The sequence below is a fragment of the Passer domesticus genome, chromosome 11, assembly GCF_036417665.1.
Source record: "Passer domesticus isolate bPasDom1 chromosome 11, bPasDom1.hap1, whole genome shotgun sequence".
Taxonomy (NCBI): Eukaryota; Metazoa; Chordata; class Aves; order Passeriformes; family Passeridae; genus Passer; species Passer domesticus.
Genome location: NC_087484.1, coordinates 14,481,018 through 14,505,194, shown reverse-complemented (window position 1 = coordinate 14,505,194; position 24,177 = coordinate 14,481,018). Strand labels below are relative to the sequence as shown.

General features: G+C 39.4%; 2 protein-coding genes across 7 annotated transcripts in view; one reads left to right on the top strand and one right to left on the bottom strand.

Annotated features, from left to right (window-relative positions):
* Nucleotides 1–24,177, top strand: part of PLS1 (plastin 1) — a 277,498-nt gene that overhangs the window by 133,641 nt on the left and 119,680 nt on the right. The gene's annotated exons all lie outside the window — the stretch shown is intronic.
* GK5 (glycerol kinase 5) lies at nucleotides 337–23,302 on the bottom strand. Of its 6 annotated transcripts, XM_064385838.1 has the most exons (17): nucleotides 23,151–23,302; nucleotides 22,083–22,144; nucleotides 19,848–19,941; nucleotides 16,796–16,871; nucleotides 16,277–16,370; nucleotides 15,169–15,300; nucleotides 14,095–14,170; nucleotides 13,428–13,489; nucleotides 13,267–13,340; nucleotides 12,883–12,943; nucleotides 11,672–11,798; nucleotides 9,138–9,242; nucleotides 6,711–6,796; nucleotides 6,073–6,176; nucleotides 4,693–4,752; nucleotides 2,418–2,551; nucleotides 337–1,321 (listed from the first exon to the last, which is right to left on the bottom strand). In XM_064385838.1, exons 1-17 carry the CDS (start codon nucleotides 23,167–23,169, stop codon nucleotides 1,185–1,187), a joined length of 1,503 nt encoding a protein of 500 aa, XP_064241908.1. In that variant the 5' UTR covers nucleotides 23,170–23,302; the 3' UTR covers nucleotides 337–1,184. The 6 variants fall into 6 exon arrangements, with proteins under 6 accessions (XP_064241908.1, XP_064241910.1, XP_064241909.1 ...); XM_064385840.1 differs by lacking the exon at nucleotides 16,796–16,871 and having other exon boundaries at nucleotides 23,158–23,298; XM_064385839.1 differs by lacking the exon at nucleotides 16,796–16,871 and having other exon boundaries at nucleotides 23,151–23,226.

Below are 24,177 nucleotides of genomic sequence, written 5' to 3'. Positions count from 1 at the left end.
TGAGATGGAGGCTGAACACAGCTAGAGGAGATGCTCCAACTCAGGGTACATGATTGAAGGAAACTAAGGAAATGGTGTATGATTTGACCTTCTGTGTATCAGCACAAGAAAATTAATTACAGTTCTTCAGCCCTCTTTAAATGGTAAGTCTGTGAACATTTCTTATCTCCAGTGTCTGTGGAACACAAATCACCCACAGCTTGAACTTGATATTATTCTGAAATTAAAATGTTTAATTATTTTACATTTTGGAAGCTGATTTACACATAATCCTGAAAAAATGACAATAATTTAACATTAGAAATAAGCAATTATATAAGAATAATTAACTACACATTTCTTTAATTATATTTTATTTGTTTAAAAATACAAAAGTAATTTATAGCTTCAAAAATAGACTTTTTACTCCCTTTTAGTTAATAATAGTAATAGGATTTAAAAATGGCCTTGAAGATACTAACAGTACAGATATTTACAAGTTAGACAACATACCTGGAACTAGTTTTAATGTATCTGTGCTGGCCACTCCAGATAAGATTGCTTTATAATTTTTTTTAAAATTGACCTACAAGCGAGCCACAATGTATCAGCTACAAAAATCCTGGATTTTTAAATGGAGTGTTAAAAGCCTATTTGCTTGTGCATTTCATCTTGATCTAGTGCACAAATACGGCGACCACAGTGCGTGGTGTCAACCAAAAGGTGGTAACAGGCTACTACCAAAACAATGTCTTTGTACACGACTGAATTCCTCACAAGCCAGCCCCAACAATCATTTTGTTTCTTAGCAATGCCTAGGGGAGTAAATGTGCCTTTTACCCTTCCTGGATGATTAACATACGCAGGATTTTAAAGATCCAAAGGGAGGCGAGCAGTGCAAAACCATCACAGTGAGAAGAGCCCATGGGCAGTACATGGCAGCATTTGAGCAGCTGGGCCACCCAAAGGAGGTCACTGAAGGGACACAAATGCTGCAGCTGGACCACAGCTGCCACAGGGATGATGGGAAGGTTCATCACACCATGGTAAGTAATCCAGCAGCAGGGGGGGAACTGAAATACCACACAACTTATAATACACCGTCACAAATTTCAGTTATGGTTTTTTACTGTCCTGTTAATGTCAAGATGTTATAAAATACGAATTAAACCGTCCTAATTCTTCTAAAATTAAAATACCAGTTTCTACCAGTGTGGTGAATGTTTCATTGCTTGCAGCCATGCATCCATAGCAGGTCTGTATTCCTCTGAATCCTTTTGGGGCTCAAACACTGCTTCTATTCGCCTTAGCTTCTTTAGTTGTTTTTTGTCTGTCCAAAATCCTATAAACAGAACATTCATTCTCCAGCTCAACTGCAAATATGTTATTTTTGAGTTGTTTTAATCTATTTCCAAGAGATCCAAAGCAGAAATACAGTAAGAAATAATGACAGCTTTTCTTTTTACTCTACCAGCAATTTTCTCAGAGGGAAGCATATTTTTAATATTGTGAAAATCCTTTCCAGTAGGATCCACTTGTTTGGAATCCTGACAACAGCGCATCTGCTTAACTGGGATGGTTTCCAAGGAACAGCTCTGGTACACTGAAGTTCCCTTAGGTTTCATCACAAAGTGCTTTTGGTTGCAGGTCCTTCTCAACAAAGAAGGGCCACAGAAACCAAGACTTAGCTGCTTTCCTACTGTCTTAAAAATTGTATCAATAGCAAGAAACAGCTGGTGTTACAGATTCCTATCAATTTATGTTATTAAATCACTCTTGTCTCTCAAGGGCCTCAACTTTCTTGCACTTTTAACTGCTGAATAAGTCTTACCCAAGCATATAGTTTTTACCTTCATTTGCGTTATTAACATATCAAAGCACTTCAACAAAAACATGTATTGTAGGTGCATATTAAGCAAAACCATCAACAGTTTGGAGCTTTCAGTCTGGTTAACAATATGAAACAATTCTGTGTGAGTAGAGCTGTTTTTCCTGTTAATAATTAATTTGGTACTTCCACTCCTGTGAAAGCCTCAAAGGATTAAGGCTGTGTTCACAGAGCACAGGACACAGCCTCAGTGGGAGTGACAGAGCTGCAGGTGAGCACAGTGGCTCCCTGGCCACATGGTCCATCCCCAGCCAGCAGCACTCAGGCAGCACCAGTAGGGGAAGGGATATGGAAAGTCTGAGTCAAAAAGAGGAGGGAGCAAAGACAGGGCTCACTTTTCTTCTCTAGTAATACATCCTTCTAATGGTACTGTTCAGAGGAACATAAACACTGTTTAGGTTCCCACAAAAATAGCTAAAAGAATCCTTTGGGGGGGGGGGGTTACAGTTATTTGAAGTTGTGCCCTTTTTTGTCTGATCTCTTTTCTATTGTATTTACAACATGTATTATAAGGGGGGGGGGGGGGAAAGCCTTTTTAATGTCTACATACCTGAAGCAAGGCCTGCTAGAAAAGCTGCACCAAGACTAGACATTTCCACATTTGCAGGTTTTTCTATTTTCTTATTAATTAAATCTGATGTCATCTGCATGACAAAACTATTATTACTGACACCTCCATCAGCTCTATAGGGAGAAGGAAAGAAGCAGTTAAAAAAAATGTGTTAAGTGCTTATTGCCAGCATTTCAGAAAACAACGTTTGGTATTTCACACTTATGCATAAATCTTCTTGTCACTCATGCACAAATGCATTTCCACTTTATGGGTAAATTTAGAGGACAGAACAAGGTGCCAAAAAAAAAAAAACAGAAGAAAAAAGTTTATAAACTTGTAGAGGAATGGTAGGCAAACAGGGACACAGGATTCTATCAAAAGCTCAGAAAGTTCTGTCTTTTAAAACTATGCATCATCTTGGCTGAAATATTAGGGTTTATACCAGAATTTTTACACAGTTACCACCACATTATGAAAACAGTCAAAACCTTACACCAAACAAACCCTTTCACCTGTTCTCAGATCTGGAAAAGTACCATTTTCCTTAATACCAAATCTTTGCATTAGTTAGCTAAAATGCCTTCACAGTTGCTTCTTTTTAAGAGGAAGTTCAGAATGAGGCTTCCATATGTCTATTTTCCTAATCTGAGACCAATTTAATGGAGAATATGAGAACTTATCAGTGATCTTTAATCATCTGAGATTTTGAAGTAACGACTCTTGCAAACAAAGTAACTTTAACAAAGAGCAATCTTTGAAATGTCCTAGATAGGTTCGTTATGCCCTTGTACTCCAATACCAGCCGTGTATGGAGCTGATGTTCTATCAAGTGTGGTGCAGAGAAGACCCCTAGTGTTTATTGCTACAGAAAGTGTTAGGTAACAAAACTCATTAGTTACATGTGGACTAAAGCTGAGGGCTCTTTCTCTGTGCTTTCCTTGATGGTGTTGAGACAAGCAAAGGGGAGTAATGAAAACAATGCCCAGAAACCAGGAAGGAACAAGGAATACAGGACAACAGCTAAAAAAGAAAGGAATAAGTTTATGGGATAAAAACAACAACAAAAAATCAAAGGTAATTGACAGATGCAAAAGATGTGTGGATGTAAGGATGGTAGAGCAGTCTGCAACCCTACTGAGAACCCCACTGAGTGTGTCTCATTATGTTTTAATTTTTAATCCACAAGCTGAATTGCTACTGATTTTAGTTAAGTAATACAGGCACTATATAAAACTGCAATTTTATATACATGAATAAAAAATAACATGATCATACAATTGAAGGTTGATATTGCAATGTAAACAGAATCAGAATTCTAATGCTCCCTAGGCCACATTTTAAAAGAGTTTGCTCTTTTAATGTGACTTTTCAAATTTTGGATGCAAATCTCTATATTAAAAAGCTACCTAAGTAATCAAAGTTCTGGTACTTTTCATATTTTCATTAAACCCCTAACCCTGGCTGTTTCTTCACCTTTGCCTGCTCTCTCCCAATATGTGATGGAAAGCAGAAACTTTTACCTCCTCCCACTTCTGTACTCTTGCTTTTTTCCCACTCAAGAGTCTGATTCTGCCATGCCTGCCAGTCTGCTCCTCCTTTGCAGAGGCACAGGAGGGATGGGAATGCTCACCTCTGCTCCTGACTGCAGTGCCATGCTGACCCCTGGCTGCCCGAGGGAGGAATTTCATCCCAGAGCTTTCTGAGCCTCAGGGGGCTGGAGCTTCTGACAACTGGTGTGCTCAGAGAAGGTCCCTACCAAAATGTGAAATGTGGTCTTCCAGCAATGTTTAGTTCAGCTAAATGTTGTACAAGCACAGTCTAGGGACTGGAGTTGCCTCACTAAATTTGATATGGTTCTTCAAAGATTAAGCAAAACCAATGTCTAAAACTCATCTCCCTCTTTCCCTCACAAACAGAACCAGGTTTTACCAATGTCTTAAAAAAATTGTCTGTGAAAGACCTAGCACAGAAAATGTCAGTATGAAAGAATGATGACAGTGGGTAGAATGAGCTTTGGGGTAGGCATTGCTATATGCACTTAGTACTACCTGAAAACATGGATATGCCTTCTTTTTAATTTTTGTTTTAATAATTACAGCAGTTCATTACTCCCCCACTAACAACCACCAATGCCAATAGCTGTGGGTAGACTTGGAAATCATCTACTTCTAAACAGCAGAATTATTTCAGTAAGAGAAAATGCATAGTAAAGCTCAAACCTGTTTAAAATCAAACTCTCATATATCGAATTTAACAGTTACAGGGAACTTACCGAATAGTTCGAAGAGGAATGTGCACCTTCTTCACAATGATATCATAAAGCAGCTTGTTTCTTTAAAAACATATTTTGTTGAATTAAGCATTATATTTTCCATGAAGTGTTTTCAGTATTTACATAGTCAGAAAATAAATGCAAGGCAAGAAAGGCCTCAGTTCTGTCAGAACTGCTGCAATAGCTGAAAAGTTTCTAGAATGTATAAATGAAAAACCCAAACCCACCGAACCTGATGTTTGGTCTTTGTCACTATTACAAAGGCAAAGTATGGCTAAATCATGGCTCATTCTATAGCAAGTCTGTAGAAGGTTCATTTTTCCCACTGAAAGTTACTGCTAGGTTTCTAGAGATGCAATTGTTGATGTAACACAAGTGGCTTCGAGTGAGGAAAGTAGGCCAACAGTGCTAACTGGAGTTTATCCAGCTATTCTGTAAGGGGAGTATCTGAAGCCTTCCAGTTCGACTTTTTCCAGAAACCATTTCATTTAATGGGAGAAAATCTAAACACAAAGGATCTCTACTTTTTTCTAGTTATTTGTATGCAGTATTTGAATGAGATTGATGAATTCTTAACATCCCTTAACATCCTCTTCAAGACACCCATATGTCAGTTCAGAAATTACTGCATCTTATGTTCAGGCTTACAGTGCAGAAGGAAAATCCATTAGAAACCAATTGCAGCAGTGCTGCCCTGCTCCAGACATCTTTTGTGAGCTCTTTACAGGAGATTTTTATGCCCAAAGTGATGCCTCTAAGGCATCAAAAGCAAAGCTGATGCCTAAAGGAAGGAATCACATCAGTGCTCCCTAAGTGGTCAAGCACAGTGTGAGCCAGGCTCAATCCATGCTCAGCTCCAGTCTGAGGCATGTTGGGGGTTGGCAAAGCAGTAACATACTGATGTATCAGCAGTGACATCTTTAGCCTTCACAGATCTGGAAGCTGCCATCCATTCACATCTTTTAAAACTTTTAAGAAGCTTGTTACATTGTTCTATAAAACACCAACATGTCAAACTTTTAAACAAAAGCTGATATAAAACTTTCAGCTTCAAGGATACTTTAAACACAGCTGGAGAGGACTACAGTTTCTGACAAAACAGTGTCAGGAGAGGAAGGACAAACAGAAAACACTTTCAAAACATGCAGAAAACAACATTATTAAGAATCTTAATGATTTTTAATGACAAAAAATCTGAACTAACAAATATACACAAATGTATTTGTAAAGTGTTAAAAAAAGGAAGCAGCTCAAACTCCTTTCCAGCGTAACAGTAGTGTATTGTATAAACTGCAAAAGTCCATGTATTCATTTAACACTGCTGATCTAAATAAAAGCAAACATAAGAGAATACAATCCAGATAATTTAGCAAGCAGTACCTGAAAGCTACAGACTCCAATATAGCTCGAACAAGATGGTTTCTGTTAGTGGAAGGTTTCACCCCCATGAAAGAGGCACATAGATATGGGTCATCCCCAGGAACCTGCAGAAAAGATGTCACCATGAGTTCAGTGAATAGTATTTGTAGACTTTTGTGAAAGAAGTAAAAGAGTAAGAAAAAAATAACTTACGACAATTACAGGCAGCATAGTGAAAGAAGAAAATTGAGAACAATATGTAAGAGGTATATAGTGTTATTTTAGCTTACTCAAACAGTTTAAATTGCTTCTTTCAACAGCAAAACTTTTAAGTGACTTCTTTCAAATCAGAAAAACTAAAAAAGACTAATCCACACGACATCCCTTTAAAATACATTTAAAATGTACACCAATTGTCTAGGGTAGAGCACACTCATGTTACTGATATTGCTGTTCTCTAACAAGGGGAGGAATGGCATTTAAACATTCTGATATGACAATGGCCTTCATGTATTGTGATGAGCAACAGAAAATAAGAACCTCAACAGCACAGAATAAATACTGTGATAAGATGTAAATGATTACCTTTGAAAATGTAAAAATTAATTTTTAATTCGGTTATTAAAATATAATCTTGATTTTATTAATAGTATTTTTACCTGCAAACCTGGAATGAAACAAACACCTTGAGAATCAGCAGCACTCTGTGCCATTTCTGCTGTTTCATCTACATTGTTGAAAAGTTCTGTAAAGATACACAGGATGCTATTATTTCCTTCAATTTCTTCATTTTGTCTCACTAAGAGAAAAACATCTCAGACTACTCCAGACTACTCCTTTTTTAATATTTTCAACCTGCATATTCTAAGTGAGACAATCTCTTTTCCTGTATTTCATGTCCATCTGTCAAATCAATAATCCCAAACTATTCAGATGAAGGCTAAACTCAAAAGGATCCTCTCCTATCTGCTGTGCTGTAGCCCTTTAATCTTGAAGACATAAATGGGAATTAAGAATGATAATGGCACCTAAGAGTGCTAAAATCTTAGTTTCATAGAACATATTTTTCCTCCATGTTGTTAGTGTCAGTCCAACAACGACCTGTCTAACTGACTAACTTACTGTCACCTAACAACTACAGAGAAAGTCCTTAATACCCATATTTTATCAGCACTCTTAGTATCTTTACAAGTGACACAGAAGGTAATACATCACCACAATAATGCCTCTTGGATAGACACTGCTTTTACTCTCTGTCCAGCCAGATGACTCCTTTCATAACTCTACAGATATTCCTCTTTAGCTCGTTCTTCACCCACATCAAACTCCTGTACTAACATCCCTCTTCCACAGCTGGAACTAATGATGTCCTTATGTGGCCACATAACATGATTTTACAGAAGACTAGAGATACTGCTTTTTCTTGTAAAAAAAGTGAATTTTCCTATTAAAGATAAATTAGTTTAATCTAGCTCAACTTAGCTTTGAAAAACCCACCTTGGTAACTTATCAGGACTTTCAATTTAACTTTGTAACCTTTATGAGTTTGTAGGAAAACTATGGATTCTACTGTGCTCAGACTAATAAACCTATATCATGTTTTTCCCTTCTTGCTGTCTTTGCTATTACTGAATTATACATATAGTACCTCTATGCCAGCACAGAAAATCAAAAATTAAGACTGACTTCATGCTGAAATTCCACATACTACTACTTCTTAAAAATTCTTAGCAATTATAGGATTCCACTAAATGAAGTCCAATAAACTAAGTCTGCCTTGCTGCAGAAATTACTATTTCCAAACCTTTACCACTATTGTGTCTCATCTTCATCCCTGTTGGGCCTCACCACCCTTACTGAGGCCATTAGCTTACCTTGTGTTTTGGCCCAATTCCTTCTGCAGAGCTAAAGTTTTTCCATTCTCTAAAGCTGATAAAAGTTTCTGAATTCTGTTTCTCTGCAACAATATTTTCAGAAAATAAAGGCCTTACTTGTTACAGAGTTTAAAGTGGTTTGCCTTTTATTTATCCCATCTCTAAATTTGCCCCCTTTTTTCTTCCTATGGTAGCAACGGATCATTTTACTACTGAGTAGCTAAAAACCCTTCATACTTCTGCATAAAGCAATGATATCCATTTTAAGTCCAGATAAGTTCCATATGGATAACTACCCATTTTAATTATGGAATCTGAAGTAGCAAGCTTATATATGTAGCACTGACACTTGAGTCTGCAGCATTGAACTGTGTACTGAGCTGAGTCCTTTCCTCCAAAGCCTAGTGGCTGTTACTCTCTAGGCTCAGTCAAACGTTGGATGAAGATGTGAGGACCAATCTGAGTCACACTTAACCCTTAGGGGCACATACATGTACACATGAATCTAAAGCTGACAGCTTTAAGAAATGTGGAATTTTGTGTGAGTTACATTTGAGGAAAACCCTTCCCCGACAGTCCAAAGTTTGAGACATTAATCACTTTTTTCTCATCCTAGTAAAAAATGTACTATATTTCTAAGTAAGCCAAGTCAATTTTGAAGTTCTAATTAGAATACTGAGAACAGTTGTTCTGTGAACAATCAGTAGGTCTGAACATCAGCTGGTAGTATTTTTTTAGGTAGTATTTTCTTAGTCGGTCATTAAACTGGAATGCAAAACTTTTTATTACAAAATAATAACAACAGCCAAAAGGCACATTACTTCCACGTGAAGCAAAAGTTACTTGCAAAGTTCATGTTATTTTCATACAAATAAAACCTGTTATTAGTTATGAGATGTACAGCTCAAGACCTCTCAAAAGCAAGTGAGGAGTAAAATGTTATAGGAAAATAAAAGCCTGGTTAGGCAGGATGGTCAGAGGCAGAGACTGAAGAGGAGATGATTGTGCAAACCAAACTCCCTGCAGCAAACACCCTCAGCAGAGTGCCTGCTAAAAAGATTGTGCATTTCTGCTGTCCAAAGCATGAAGATTAATTCCTTCAATTATGAATAATAGAATCAGTAAAATAAAGTCCAGTAACACAACTATGAACCCACAGAACAGCCTCTTAAGCAGTTATGTATTTCACCCTCTATATATGACAGAAGTTACCTATATCCAGAGCCCATTTTATGGTAGTGCCGACATCTGATATAGAGCCTTCAGTTAAATACACAACTTCTTCCCCAATCTTCCAACCGATCAGAGGATAAAGACCTTCATTATTTTCCAGGAAACAAAATATTCAGTTAAAATAAACCTTTCCAGAAAAACACAGACGACCATTGCTCACAATAAACCCCCTAGAAAATGTCAATTTCTTTGTAGAATTCAAACTAAAGAAGTCACTGGTAGAGGTTAAATATGGGGTTTTTTATATAAGAAATTGTGCGTACCTAAAAATTTATCAGTGTTTTTCTATTTAAGTCCATCCAACTTTCCCCAAGGGTTTCTAAAAAGGAAGAGAGCTTTTCCCCAAAACATAAAGCATGAAGGCTTGGCTCTCAGATGGGAAACACAAAACTGAAACAGACATACACACACAAAAAAGTAACAGAAACTTAGAGCACAGATCTTATTCACAGAAGAGGATGAAAGTGATGCAGTTTTTAATTTCATGTTTAATATGCAACACTTCTTCAAACAGAAAGCAAAAAAGAAAACAAATTTCACCTGCACTTCAGCTAGAGAAATGGCTTTTCAGGTCACAAGATAAGAGCCCAAGCAGTCAGTGGTCACTGCCAACTTCACCCAATCAGGCACAGTAACTGCTGGAGTGAAGAAAGTGCCCATAACTTTACGGAGCCCTGCTGAGGACTCAGAGATCATGGGTACTGCAACAAAGGGAAACGAGTCCCAGTGTACCTTTACAAGGACCAGAAAAGCATCAGAAGGATCTAGGGGTTCTCTCTGCTTTCTCAAAGTGACTTTGCTGATGTATTTGTTCCTCACAGAATCATCTCCACTTTGCTTGCCTGTATCCAAATGAGTTGTGTGAGAGTACCAGTGCAATTGCAGGAACTTGTCTTAGTACTGGGGCACTCAGGTGCTTACAATATAAAACAATTAGCAGCACTGATTAAAGTCTGCATTTGTCTCTTGAAATGTAATATGTATAACTCCAGATCATCTGTGCAGGTGTCCCTTGAAATCTTTATTTTTTACCAAAGGTAAAGCCACAAAAAAAACCCCCAAAAAATTAATTGAGCCAAACATCCTAAAAAAGAGCAGGTAAGTAGGGACAGAGACATCCATCCATCACGTGGCCTCCCCAAAGGTGCTCACACCAGAGTCTCCAGCAGGGTAACATAATCCTACCTCTAGGGAAGGGATCCCCATGACACTTGCCATGACCAGAGGTATTAAGAACCCTCACACTACCTGAGGTAGTTTTAAACCTATACAACATGATTCCATCATTGAATTGTGCTACTTTATTTTTCTTTTTTTTTTTAACTGTTATATGTAGGAGCTAAATGTAGACTAGCAACTAGAACAGCAACTAATGAATAGCTTGCACCAGGATACTGCAGGGATTCATCCTGCAGTCTTAAATACACTGTCAGCTTTAAAGATTGAACACATTACATTTCATGCCCAGGGCACTGAGAAAGCCAGGCACTTAACTTGTCCCACTAACCATACTCCACAACAGCCAAAGATCATAGGGAAAATAATTTTAACAAAAGTAACAGCCCAAAGCAGTAAAAGTTTCACAGCATTGCCTTAGAAGATTTGAACTCCTAGCAGAATACAATAGCTAACATTTTAACAGACTGTATATGTATTATTTCCTAAGTAAAAATATCATAATAATGACATAATTAATCAGCATAAAAAGCATTTGCATTCATAAGGAATTCAATGTCTATGCTATTCAGTTCTGACACATCTCATGTATTGGCAAGGTCCTTCAAGACTTGAGCTGGTAAAATTCTCTTTATCACACTGCTGTCCTCCTTCCCAGGCCCACTCCATTTTAAGCAGCAGACATCCTGAAATTAGTAACTCTTTAAAAATACGACAGACAGAGAGAGACTGTGTAGGCAAATTTACTTCAGTGTCATCTTCAGTGTTTGCTCTCTTGACAAATAGCTATCTCTGACAAATTACTTGACAGACCACAGATGTTCAGAATGACAAAGTTTTAAACACTAGGAACACACTGGGGAGCCCATTTTAAAATAAAACTTGTAACTTCTAATTCTGCATTATCTCATTGCATGTGCTTCAATGCTTAAGGGCTCAAGGGGAGGAACTTGCAATGATTCACTGCAACATTTTGATGTGAGAAGCCAGAGGACCAATCCCTTTTTTCTTCTATCCTGTACAATACTGCTATGAAGAACAGGTGAAGGAAAAAAAACAAAACAGGAGGGGATGCAGATAACAGATATAATTACTAATGATGCTACTTAAGTTCTCTTCCTGAGAAGCTTGTTTTAGAATAACCAAAATTTACATTGCTAATTAAAATTTTCCACTGTTTTCTCTTCTGAAAGAACTTCCAAGCTGTTTTTCTACACTTATAGACAGAAGGAAAAGCACAGCCCTGATCTATTCTTTTGTGTACCCTCAGCAGTAACAGTTATCAAGGAACAGCTGAAAGAATAAAATCCCCTAAAACCAAAACTTCACTGTCTTACTTCCCCGTGATGCAAAGAGATGCTCTCCAGTATTCACATTCCAGAAACCACCTGTTCCCATGGTCAGTTTAACATCTCCTGGGTGAAAGCAGCATTCTCCAAACATGGCTGACTGCTGATCAGCCACCTGTCAATCCAACAAAAACAATGGGACAAGTTAGCTACTGCCTCCCAACCTGCAATACTGGCTTTGAAAATATCTCTGTAAACACTTTGGAGTTCTGAACACCAGTAACCACTCAGGAACTGAGCATTCAGAGAGAACTCATTTACAATTTCTTTAGCATTTACAGGCCATTATAACAGTCAGACTTATCACTGGCATCAAATTAAACCAAGTTTCACAGTGTGAAGTATCTGTAGGACTCCTTGCAACACTGAAAAACATTATGGAAACAAAAGAAGTATTTTGGGGTTTAATATTTAACAAGGATAAATGAGGCATTTACAATCCCAGGGAACATAACAGTAGCTTGGCCTGAATTCCTTTTTCTCCAAATAGAAAGCTGAAGTTTTGAGGTCTTGCCTTCCTTTCTCCTTGATACCCCTCCTGTACCAAATTATTCCACACTCCATTGTTCAACCATGATTATGGTTATTAAATGTATTTACTTATGTTTTTGCATTGATGAAACAGTAAATTTACAGCTAGATTTAGTCCACAGTTCTTTAAAACAAAACAAATTCATGTAAGCTAGAGGACAGTTTTCCATTTAGCTCAATTCAAGATCTTGCTCCAAATCATCACTTTAGGTTTTCTTATCCAAATTCTAACTACTGAGCAAAGAACTTGCTATTTGCCACTTATTTTTAGTGAAAAATAAAAAGGGATAAAAGCTACTACAAGTGGATCTATTAACTAATACTCTTAGGTTGTTTGGTCTCACTGAAGTCAAGCCAGAATGGACTCATGCATAACTTTACACAGAACAACTGATTTTAAGCCAAACACACATTACCAGAGCTTAGAGTCCTACATTCAGTACTTTATCATTTGGGCACACAACCTCTAGAAATCCCTTCTTGTTCCTTTCTCCTCCTTCCCCCTAAGGTTGTAGACTGGGTTTTTAGAGAAAAAATTCAACAATCAATTCTATTGTAGCTAAGTCACAGAGAATCAATACAGAACACTAATGAAAGAAGCAAGTACTAAATTAAAGCCAAATAAACAGAGTATAAATACATAGACTTTAGAAAATATTTTCACTTACCACTGCCATTATTGGAATAGGTACACCAAATATTTCAGAGTCAGTTGAACCAAAGTTGAAGCTTAAAACAAATCACATAAAATGACCTTTCTGTTAAAACGAAATCTAGGAACATACAGCCTGGGTCTGTATCACAAATAAAAGGTAATACTACTGACTTATTTTAAGGAAAACATTAAAAATACTACTTTAGGAAACACAGTAAAAAAGTTTTGAACTTCATATACTATTCGTATAAGGTATAACTACATGTAAAAATATTTTTGTGTACATGTGTATTATTTGGCCTGTGCAGAATATTTAGTATTTCTTAATTAATCATAATTAATTTAGCAATTAATTTAACAGTTATAATATTTTTTTAAATTATGCCTTTGAAGTTACCTTGTGTCTCTCACTGGTGGAAAAATAGACACTGGAATAGAAAGCAGATTACACAAAGTGGGATTCCAACATTTCTGAAATGAAATAGAAAAAGAAAAAACATCAGCAACCATCTGAGAAGCACAGTAAGTAGCAACAACATTCTTTGGAACAGCACATACCATAAAGGGTTCAAAAATGCCTGTGGAACTGGCATTTGAGTAATCTGTAGCATACACAGCACCTAGCAAGAAAAGAGAGAACAAAGTAAGATTTTTAGACATTCAAATATTTAAGAGTTTTCTTTAAACATCTCATTGACTCCTATGAAATAAAAATAAAGTGTGTAAGAGCAAAATCCCAATGATACAATGAGCACAGAGATTTTACCTGCTGCTCACTATACCGTGCACACATGAATTACCCCATTTCCTCTCATGAACCTGTCTAGAACAGCCAACAGCACCACAATCATAATGTGACTCCTCAGGCATTAGTGCTCAGGACTGAAACTTGTCATTCTTCCACATTTGTAACAATTCTTTGTTCTTTTGTTTTCACAGGTACTTTTCTTCCATTAAAACCAATTAGCCCTGTTAGTCCTTTTAAATCTTATGCTCTTAGAAGGCTGATTACACTGAATAAATATTTCCCTTCCAGGTAGGCCCAAAGAATAACTTATTCAGAAGTTCTTTTTGTAAGAGGAAATACAATTTTTATCATATATACTTTTTTTGCAATTTGTGCTTTTGGATCTGTATTCCAGGATATATAAATGAGAAGTAATGAATATAATTTCTTAGATTCCAGTGTGTTTTACTGACATTTAAGAGGAACTGTAATGTTCACCTTTAGTCAGTCTATACAGTAACCATGTGTCAACCGTTCCAAAGCAGCAGTTGTTTTTTTTGGCAGCTTCTTCAGCCTGGGAAAAAAAAATATGGAAAGAAATTTACAACTGGGTACAATAAAAGAAGAATATTTATTGATTTCTTTTGTTATTTTCTTCATGATTAATCAAATGTCCTCAGAAAATAAGTCTCTGATTGTAAACTTTTCTTCCAAAAGGCTGAGTTGGCTATTTAACTAATATTATCCTACAAGTTCATGCTCCTAACAGAAAATAAGAACACTTTCTTACAGCTGTTTCTAAGGAATTAATCTTCTACTGTAGGGGCATCACAGCCTTATGAAAAGAAACTTATAGTCAGAATTATAACAGTGGTGAAAGAGTGGTAGATAAAGAAAACAAGGTCCTGCATGGTGAGTATTAGAGCAATGAATACAGCAACACATAGCTCAGGGCTCATTTGTGCACTAGATTAATCCAGCACAACTTATTCCATGTACATTTTCCAATTCACAAAAATGCAAAATCAATTGTGCAGTATGGTATTATTTGTGAAACTGCAAAACACTGGCATAACGCAGAGTGGAAAGGTAAGAGGTCCCATTGAAAATAAATGAAATTATCATGCAAAACCAGAGGGCAAGCAGCTTTAAAACAAAGTAAAATCACTAACTGTATAAATGTATCAAGTGAAATAAGATGATTTTATTATGTTGCTTATGTATGAAGAAAGCTTTTTGCTACTATGCATTTCCAGAATGACAGGAAAAATTTGTACAAATAGAAGTTACTATTTAGGTAGACAGGCTTTGAACATGAACATGGAAAAAAATCTGGTTCTTCTGAGAATGAAGAAGACAAAACTGAAGCAATTACACCCAATAGCCACAGAGTCATGGAATGGCCTGGATTGGAAAGGACCTTAGAGAGTTCCAACTCCACAGCCATGAGCAGGGACACCTTCCACTAAACCAGGTCACTCAAAGCCCCATCCAGCCTGGCCCTGAACACCTCCAGATCACAAGCCATCATTATGACTTAAGAAACCTGTCACTTTTCCCTTTCCAGCTTACCTCATGTATGTTTTTAAAAACCCATGACAACTTCATAGAAGCTTGATGTGTTGAAAAAGTAAGAAAACTGGGTGCCAAATATCGATCATTCCCAGTCAGGAAATGAAGCACTGTAAAAATAACATGGATCACCTGTTTCAAAGGAAAACAGTTACTTAGTTTTTTATCTTGCCCTTTAAAGGTTACTGATCAATTACCTTTCAAGGATGACAACACAGATGAAAGCTGCTGACATTAGATTCAGAAAGCTAAAACTCCTTTAAAAGGATCCTCGAGTAGGATTATGTAAGGCTGTTCATATCAACAGACAGCCTTCCTGCAACACACCACAGGAAAGAGCAGCTGCTCCAAGCAAGGCAGCTTTAGCACCTTCTGCTGGAGCACTGACAGCCACTGCTCTGCACTGCCAACACTGGTCACCTCTGTGAGCACAATGCTTCATGTGGCTGACAGCATTAATCACTTATTCCAGTGGAAGTTCTCTTACAGTTGGGAGGCTCAATCATGACTTAATAGATTTACCAAAATTTAATCATTAATCAAGTTTTCACAAAAGAAGTAACTGGCAAACTCAAGAATTTAATTTCTTATTGCGACTGTGCTTTCACTTAAAGGAAAAGTAACTTCTGTTTTTGGACTTAGAGAAAAATCTTTCTCTTCTAAAGGTAAGAAACACAAGCCACAAACAGCATAAAATGTACCTCCTATAGATAATCTGAGCAAAGGATACATGAAAAAAGCAAGCCAAGAAACCAAAAGCCCAAACCACTTCCAACCCAGACCTACCTACATCCATAATCTATGCTGTAGTGGTGTTAACATGCAATGTTTTGATATAACAGACTGAAAAATAACAAAATAAGCCTTAGACCTATAGGCATTTTTTTCCATAATAATTACTTTAGGCTACCAGTACTGAACTTTATTTCTTGGAACTATCTTCCCTGGATATTACCCAGCTAAATGTTCATTGCTCAGTAACATGATGGCCACATCACATCACCATGTGAACAGGACACTTGCAGTATTCCATATAGTGCCCTTACTTGTCATAAAAGTTAAACACCTCTAATACATCCAAGCAGTATCTACATTAGTGCAGTTTTACCTTCAGCAGAAGGGATTTGTTCCAGGAATTCACAAGTTCAGCACTTCTTAAGTCTTGCCAACTTATGAAATTATGAAAGGGTTTCCCTGTCCTCCTGAAAAACAGTATTTGAACGATTCAAGCTAGAGAACACAAATTGCCCGAAACATTCAACCTTATCCACCATTTCCAGGACACCAATCAGGACAATAAACACTAGGTCAGTTCCTACAACAACTGCATATCCTCCTGGTGGATTTGAGGAATTATCAAATCAGCACACAGACATTTGGAGTGTCAGACTTCTCACCAGAATTAGAAATATGTATGTATTCATCTCTCCAATGTATAAAGAACAAAAAGGCCACACACTCACAATCTGTTCTGAACTGCTCTAAGGTGTGGCTGTGCAAACACAACAGAATATGAGTGACTTGACAATTTTTACTTTTGAGTTGAACACTTCCACAGCCTGCTTCCATCCAATCAATGAATACAAATGAATACAAGTTCATTTTAAAGAACACACAACATGCATACTTGTGCCATGTAATGAAAGTTCCTCTCTGGGTGGAGATGCCAAGACCAGCAATTTGCCTCATGTGAAGTCCTGCAGCTAAAAACCGAAAATAAATGACAATCACAAAAAAATCATTTATTTGGAGAAACAAAGAAAAATATTACTTCTTCAATATAACTATAAAACCTATGGAACACTTAGGAAAATAATAGTTTATGAGAATATGAATCTCTACAAATCGTTCAACTAAGTGTTAAAGCAGTGAAATGTTAGAGAGCTCTGAGTCAGACAACTGATTCCAAAGCAGATAAGCAAACCTTTTTGCAAAAGCAGTTGTGGCACACGGGTCCTTTCCACCCTCTGAAAGGCCTGTTGATACTTTATATGAACAATCCCAGAGACAAGAAGGCAGATTACATATGCCCACATAATCAATTAAAATTTGTATTTCACATGGATGAATATGAACAAGAGCACCAACAAAAGTACCTTCACAGACTTAGGAAAAGAATTTCTATAAAGAAACAAAACTAGATTGATCCTGCAGACAGTAAAGAGATAAATATGAATATACCATAATTTTTTGCATCACTTTGATAATGACATGTCTCACTTTAAATATTTCTTAAGCCATGTTTTAGAATTCCTACGAAAGAATTTGCTTAAATCAGGTACCACTGAATGCAACAAAGTAAGTCAGAAGCACAAAAATGTACATTTGGATACACACCAATTTTGCTGTTAAACCTTACCTTCAAATAACTGTTAAAGAACATTTTTTCTAATATAGGTGTAAATAATTATATATGCCCATAGCTGTTTTCAAAGCAACTCTGATCAGCTTGCTTATTACCCTCCAGCCATACTTACAGAAGTAAAATTACATTAATCAAATACACAATAAAAAATTTCCACTTAAATTACAGACTACCCACCCTGTCCTAAGTACTGTTACTCTGAAGGGCTCTCAATCCAGCTCCTTAAACAAATCACAAGTTAAGGAGGTCCCGCTCATACGTGTTCTCATGTTAATTTTCATGCGCAAAGTTGCTCATTTGTGTGAGCATGTCCTGCAGACTTTACACGCAGCACCCCCTCAGAGACAATTACAGAAGGGGTTTCACAGAGAAAGGGCACATCTTGTGCTACTCAACTCTACGTGTGCTTCTGCACCTGCCCTTGCACTGGGTCCTTGCATTCCTGCCAGCAGTGCTATCAATTCCTCAATCAGCTGAAAATTAAACCAGTGCTTTCGCAAGGCAACCTGCTCCACCTGCCTGCACAAGTGCTGCTGGTAGCAGGAGGGCATGGGAGGAGGACCTGGCAGTGGGGGGCCTGAGAACAGCACTATTTCTTTTTCAGGCAAAGCCACAGCTTTCAAGCACTTCCACAGCTCACTAAGGACTACAGGCATGTGTTACTCCTTCCCACCTCCACAATCTGCACAGTCCTGCCACTTTCCCTGTGTCAGCTATCATACTGCCCAGACACCCACGTAATTGGAGCTAATTTCCATTACAGACAAAAATAACTAAAGACAAACATGGATATTTTTCAGTTAAGCTGTCTTTTGGATGGAGTGCCACAGTAAGAGACAGAGTTGGGACCATGCAGGCAGAAGTTTCCACCTTTAGGTAGTACTGAACTGCAGCAGCTCATCCACACATGCATGGAATCACGGTCAGCTCTGCAAGCCCTGCAAACCCAAGTGTCACTGTGCTCCTTCTGCTTCCAGACAGTCATTCCTGCCCTGCTACCACACCCTCTCTTGCGTCAGCACAAACACTGGTGAAGCTCTGCTGGCATAAACAACAGGACAGTGATTCCACTCAGGAAGCTGCCCTAGACTAGGAAAACTCTGTAGAAAAGGGGTGGCACTGATTCTTTTGACAGCACTGTGAGTTATGCTTACACACCCACTTAAAAATAACTTGCCAACAATGTGTGCAGCTTGGCCACAAGGAAATATTCCCTTTTTAAAACTAGCTGAAAAGTCTTGCTTCCTGACTTGTCCCACAGAACAGAAATGAAGGAAGACAGTAAGGTCTTCAGGGGTTGAGGTGGCATTACTGTTCTTGTGACCAAACAGTTGTGGCTGCTGACAAACAAACCAAGAGCCCAAAATAATCGGCTTCAGCGTGCACCTGGTGATATTTACTTTCCCTGTTCCTTAGGCAGCCTTCCAAAGGAAGGGACAAGCAGTTTTGCCATGAGCCATGTTTGAAGAGAGCAGAGCAACACTGGAGACCAAGCAAGAGGGGCTGAACAGGAGGAACTGAATGAATTGAATGAAAGAGTGCAATGTGCACACACAGGCAAAGAGGCTGTGTCACTGTGGGAAGGCAAGCTGGGGCCCAGTTGAGAGGTTCACAGCATCAACATGGCACAGGTGATCCAGGATGGATGGCAGAACACTGGAGGGAGATTAATATGAAAGCTGTGAGAGTTGTAGAGAGTAAGAGTGAGGTTAGAGCAGCATCCAGAAAAGTGGGGGGAAAAACCCATCAGAGGTTTATCAGTAAAGGGAGTTGTATGTATTCAGTGTGTGGAGCACTAGGAATTTTTAGGCTAAAGTACTAATAGAAAAGAACAGCAATACAGGAATAGGAGAGTAAGAACCACTTAAAGTTTGAATGGGAAAAGGAGGAATATCAGGTTGCAAGGGAGCGAGCCCAGCTCTGCAGCATCCTGCATTCATTTTCACTTGCACATAGAAAGTGGTGGTAGAACAATGGGGCACTGGAAGGGGAACAAGCCTGCCCTCTGTTCCTGCACAGAGGCATCTGGAGGAACAGACACTGGGGAAGGATGCATATACAAAAAGCTGGAGCCACAAAGTGCTGGCACTGATGCATAAATCAAGTATTCACATTGCTTCTACTTCAATCCTAATGTGGCCCCAATGAAAGGAAAAAGGTAATTGAAGAACTCTAATCTACATAATGATTGAATAGGCCTTAAAGCATGTAGTCCTGTGCCCAATGATGATTTCAGTACTAGCTAAAAATAGTTCTAATATCCAAGTAACTAGCTTCACTAATTTTGATAATTTCTCAAAATTTAGGCCCTTACCTTGTACAGCCTCTTTTATTACACCAATAAATTGACTCCATAGAACTTCAGGATCTAATTCAACCCATCCAGGATGAGGATAAAGTGATTCTACCTGTTAGGGAAACACAAATATCACTATTATGATCTCTAGAAATCAGCAAATACATTTGGGTTTGAATTGTTTTATTTTATTGTTCGTTTTGTGAATGTCCTGCAAGAGTAGAAACAACAGGGTAACTTTTAAAACATTGTTCAACATGGGTGTGCGATCTCTAGAAGACCTGCTCTGTTCCAGGGAATAAAAAAGCTCAAACCCCTTGAAGTAAGGAAGTCCAAACCTCTTGGAATAAAAGAACCTGTAAAACCCCTTCCAGAACTGCAAACAGGAAAGCAAGTGTCTCAGAAAGCCATTTCTGCTGCATTGCTTAATTCTGACGTCGATGCCTCCGAGCCTCTCAGTGCAGCACGGCAGGCCAGGGATCACCTGTCAGACGGGCTTCCAGCGTCAGGGAGTCAGCTCCACCGGAGCAGCTCCTTCCATCCCCGCAATCCGTCAGATTTCTTACATTTCTCCTCGCTGCAAGCTTTTCATTGCAGTAGGTAACAGTGAAAAAAATTAATTCTGGAGATTGCCTTGATCCTAAAATCACAAGCAGCACTAACCAAAAACAGCCTGAAATTCACGTTCTAAAGTTGACACCTTTCCACATGGCGCTGTTACATGATGGGACGTCCTACGCAAATCTCAGCTATGCCCTACTAACAAAAGTGACTTTGTTCAGCTAGAGATTAGTCGATAAGCGACCGAAGGTAAGGTAGCCGGGAAGGGTGGGAGCGGGTGAGCGCTGCGGCGGTCCCGCGGCAGTGGGGCTGTGGGTTTCCTCCCAGCCCTCGGCAGGCGCAGCCGCCCCTGTCCGCCCTGGCTCAGGGGATGCCCGCGCACCGGGAGCAGTCGAGCTGGCTGAGAGCCTCTGCGAACGCCAGCCACGCCGAGCCCCGACGGGCAACCCCGGCAGCCTCTCGGGGGCCCGCAGCTCGGAACCGCTCGGGGCAATGCGAGCACGCTCGGCCCCGCCCGGCTCCCCAGACAGGTGCTGCCCCCGGCTGCTCTCGCCGCTCGGCCCCGCTCCGCACCGGGGGCGCGCTCACCTTCCTGCAGCTGGAGCCCCTGACGGTGGCCGCCCGGTCGTACACGTGGCACTTCACCACCGTGCTGCCCACGTCCACCCCCAGCACGTACCGCGCCGGGGCGGCCCCGCTGTCGGGCTGCCCGCACGGCATCGCCCGGCCCGGCCCGGCGCGGAGTGAGGGCGGCCGAGCGGCCGCGCCCGCCACAGGCGGCCGGGGGCGGGCGCTGCCGCCGCCTATGGGAGCGGGCAGCGAGCGCGGCCGCCGCGCGGGCAGGTGGCGCCCGCCGGGGGCGGCCGGGCCGGGGCAGGCCGCGGCCTGCGAACAGCGCGGGCGGTGCGGCCCCGCCCGCCGCGCCCTCAGCGCGCACGGGCCGGGCCCTCGGCCGCGGGATCCCACGGGCACAGCAAGAACACGAAAGCGAAGCCTTTCGCGTTTCGGCTGTGCAGTGTCTATATAATCTACCACATGCACGTTAAAAAAAAGGCTTTTAGTTAAACAGCTTTTTGTAAAAGGCTGAATTCAGCCCCGAGCGCCGCGGGGAGAGATGCCCACGGTGCGATGCTGAGCCCCCGTGATCAGTGTCTGACCCCAACTTCTCCTCACACTAAACGAGGTATTTTTCCTCCTGGGATTTGTCACTGAAGGCACTGAGTATCAATAAACAAATTACACATAGTTACACAAAGTCATGAGCTGCAGCAATTCACTGGTGCCATCAGTTTGCTTTACAGAGGGACCAGCATCTAAAATTACTGCTGAAACAGAGTTAGTGACAGAAATGTTCCCGTATTGCCCTTAGATGGGGTGGTAATTTTTAAACAGAAACAACCAGAAATATTAACAGTAAACCAATAAAATTCAGAATGCTCAACCCCAAACTAGTACCAGCAGAATTTAGTTTTAACCCAAATGTAATCAGAAGAGTTAGTTTAAACTCATTTAATTAGAGCAGAAAAAGAAACAAAAACCACTCTGAAAATATTTCCCCCTTGCACTTCTGGTTTGGCCCCTCTTAGAAAAAACGGCAGTATGAACAGTATAATGTGAGATAAGTCTGGCATTACTGGATCTTTAAACCAGGAATACTGACAGTGAAAGCCACATTAAGAAGAGGCTTCTCACCTCACATGAGCAGTCGCAGAGGTCACTGGGACAAAGGTACGGATCACGAGGAAGTGAAGGCACTTGAAAGAGAAAGCCAAGAAACAAGTGCTTTACCTCTGTTCCCTAAGGAACAACACTACAAAATCACAATCTCTTGGATTTTTTATTCTCTTTGACTGTCTCTTGACATACAGCTAATAGATGTATGTCAGAGAGGAACCAGTACTTCAGATTCTGAGGAAGAGTACTTTCCTTCAAACTAATTTATCAAAACTAACAGCATAATAATAATTACTTAAAACTTCTGATGAAAGCTCCCTCAATAAGATTCAACGTGTAAGTGGTACAAAAGGCTAAAACCTCTCCAAACATTCAAAAATTAAGAAGCCTTAAGAAAAAAAGGCATCTAGATATCCTTTGTGTTTTCACAGCATCAATACAAGCAGGGCCTGCCTCACTGCAAGATTAAGCAAAACTTCAAAAAGAAAATGGATGCAGGTTACTTTTTTCTTTCACAAGCTCCTAATGCAACAAACACATACCCTTTTGATTGCATGGAAGTGGCCATGTAAAGTCGATTTCTTCTTACAGATCTTAAATTCTGTTTAATATGTTAACAAAGAACTTAGATGTGTGGAAAAAGATAACCTGAACCAACTTGCAAAGTGTCAATGCATACATAAACTTAGTAATAGACAGCATGTATTAAAATTGCTTAATTTATGAGAGGCTTATGAAATACAAATTTCTTATTATTGTTCTGTTTGTAATGTCATAAAAGTAATGCAATAAAAGATACAATGTGCTTTGATATGTGCAGAGCGTGTCCATGCATGACTTATCTGTTGTTAGTTTATATTGGTCTGTCATAAATAATCTCATTCCCACACTCTTTGTCTATCCAAAATCTTATTGTCAATATGCACAAAAGCCCCAGGTTCATTTTAGCACAGGCAAGAAACATTGAAGTGAAAGTGTCCATACATTTTCCTGGTAATCAGCCTGCATAACCCCTGCCCTGAGTTGTCCTGCTTGGGTGCCATGTCAGTGCTCAGAGAGGGAGCTGGCACACCTGGGGTCACATACCAAGTACCTCAGCAGCCATGTCCCGTACTTCTGCATCTTCTCTGCTGAAATCCTCAGCTTCTTTGCTCTTTGGAAAGCGTGGCTGGTCTTATGTTTTACTGGGTTATCAGACCAAATGAAGGAGTGGAGGCACTCCAGGGACCTGCACAATGCTGTAGCAAAGGGAAGAGTGATTAAGTAAAACCAATCAAATGGCAGAACATCAGGGTCAAGAAGATCCTACACGGCTAGCAGGGACAGCAAAACCCCTACCATGATTTATATTGAATATAATTGAATATTTATAAGCAATGTCATCACACTTGGAATGTTTCAGTCAGCAATAGACAGACTTCATAGGATGATGCAAGAGACCTTGAGAGATGGAACTGCCACAGACCCAGCAGACCTAACTCCCAGAAAGAAAAAATTATCTTGACACTGTATTGATATTTTCTAGGGCCAGAGTATTAAATAAAATTTCCAAATTAACTGTATTTGAATAGTTAACTAGTTTTGGTTTTTTTTAATAGCGTATTTTCAGGTGCATTTCTGTTGTGTTGGAGCATCTTCATTCACCTAAGGCTTCTAACATGAATCAAACTTGCCACTGGCACTGCTAACACGATTCCAGATACTGAAATCTTGAAGAGCAAGACCCAAAATTTATAATACATGGGGGTTTTATCTTCTCTTCCGCAGCTGATTTTTTTGGTCAAGGAGCATCTCTCTTCTTACTGCCTCCTCAAACTGTCAGTCACCATTTTACCCACTTACTTAGCTCTACCTTTTAAACATGTTTTAACGTTATAACATTATGAAATTTAACATTTAACATTATGAAAGCATTGACGTGGGGCCCTTTGTCAGTTTGCACACGAACAAGAAAGAGCCCACTAATTTCCGTTGCTCCATTGGCTGGTGCAGCCCACATCCATAATTCACTAAGACTCACCTAAAAATTTAACAGACGGACCAAAATTAAAATGATAATCTTTATGCAAATGTTGTTGCAATAATTTACCATATGACCCTTTCTCACCAGTTC

Bases quoted from the DNA above. Each gene is read 5' to 3' on its own strand.
- GK5 (XM_064385837.1), bottom strand. From the start codon at position 21,110: ATGCCGTGCGGGCAGCCCGACAGCGGGGCCGCCCCGGCGCGGTACGTG. The intron at 13,490-14,094 runs GTGAACATTACA...TTTTCTTGCTAG, and splicing joins ACTGTATAGACTGACTAAAG to GTGCTGTGTATGCTACAGAT. The intron at 9,243-11,671 runs GTAAGACAGTGA...AAAATAATGAAG, and splicing joins TCTCTTTGCATCACGGGGAA to GTCTTTATCCTCTGATCGGT.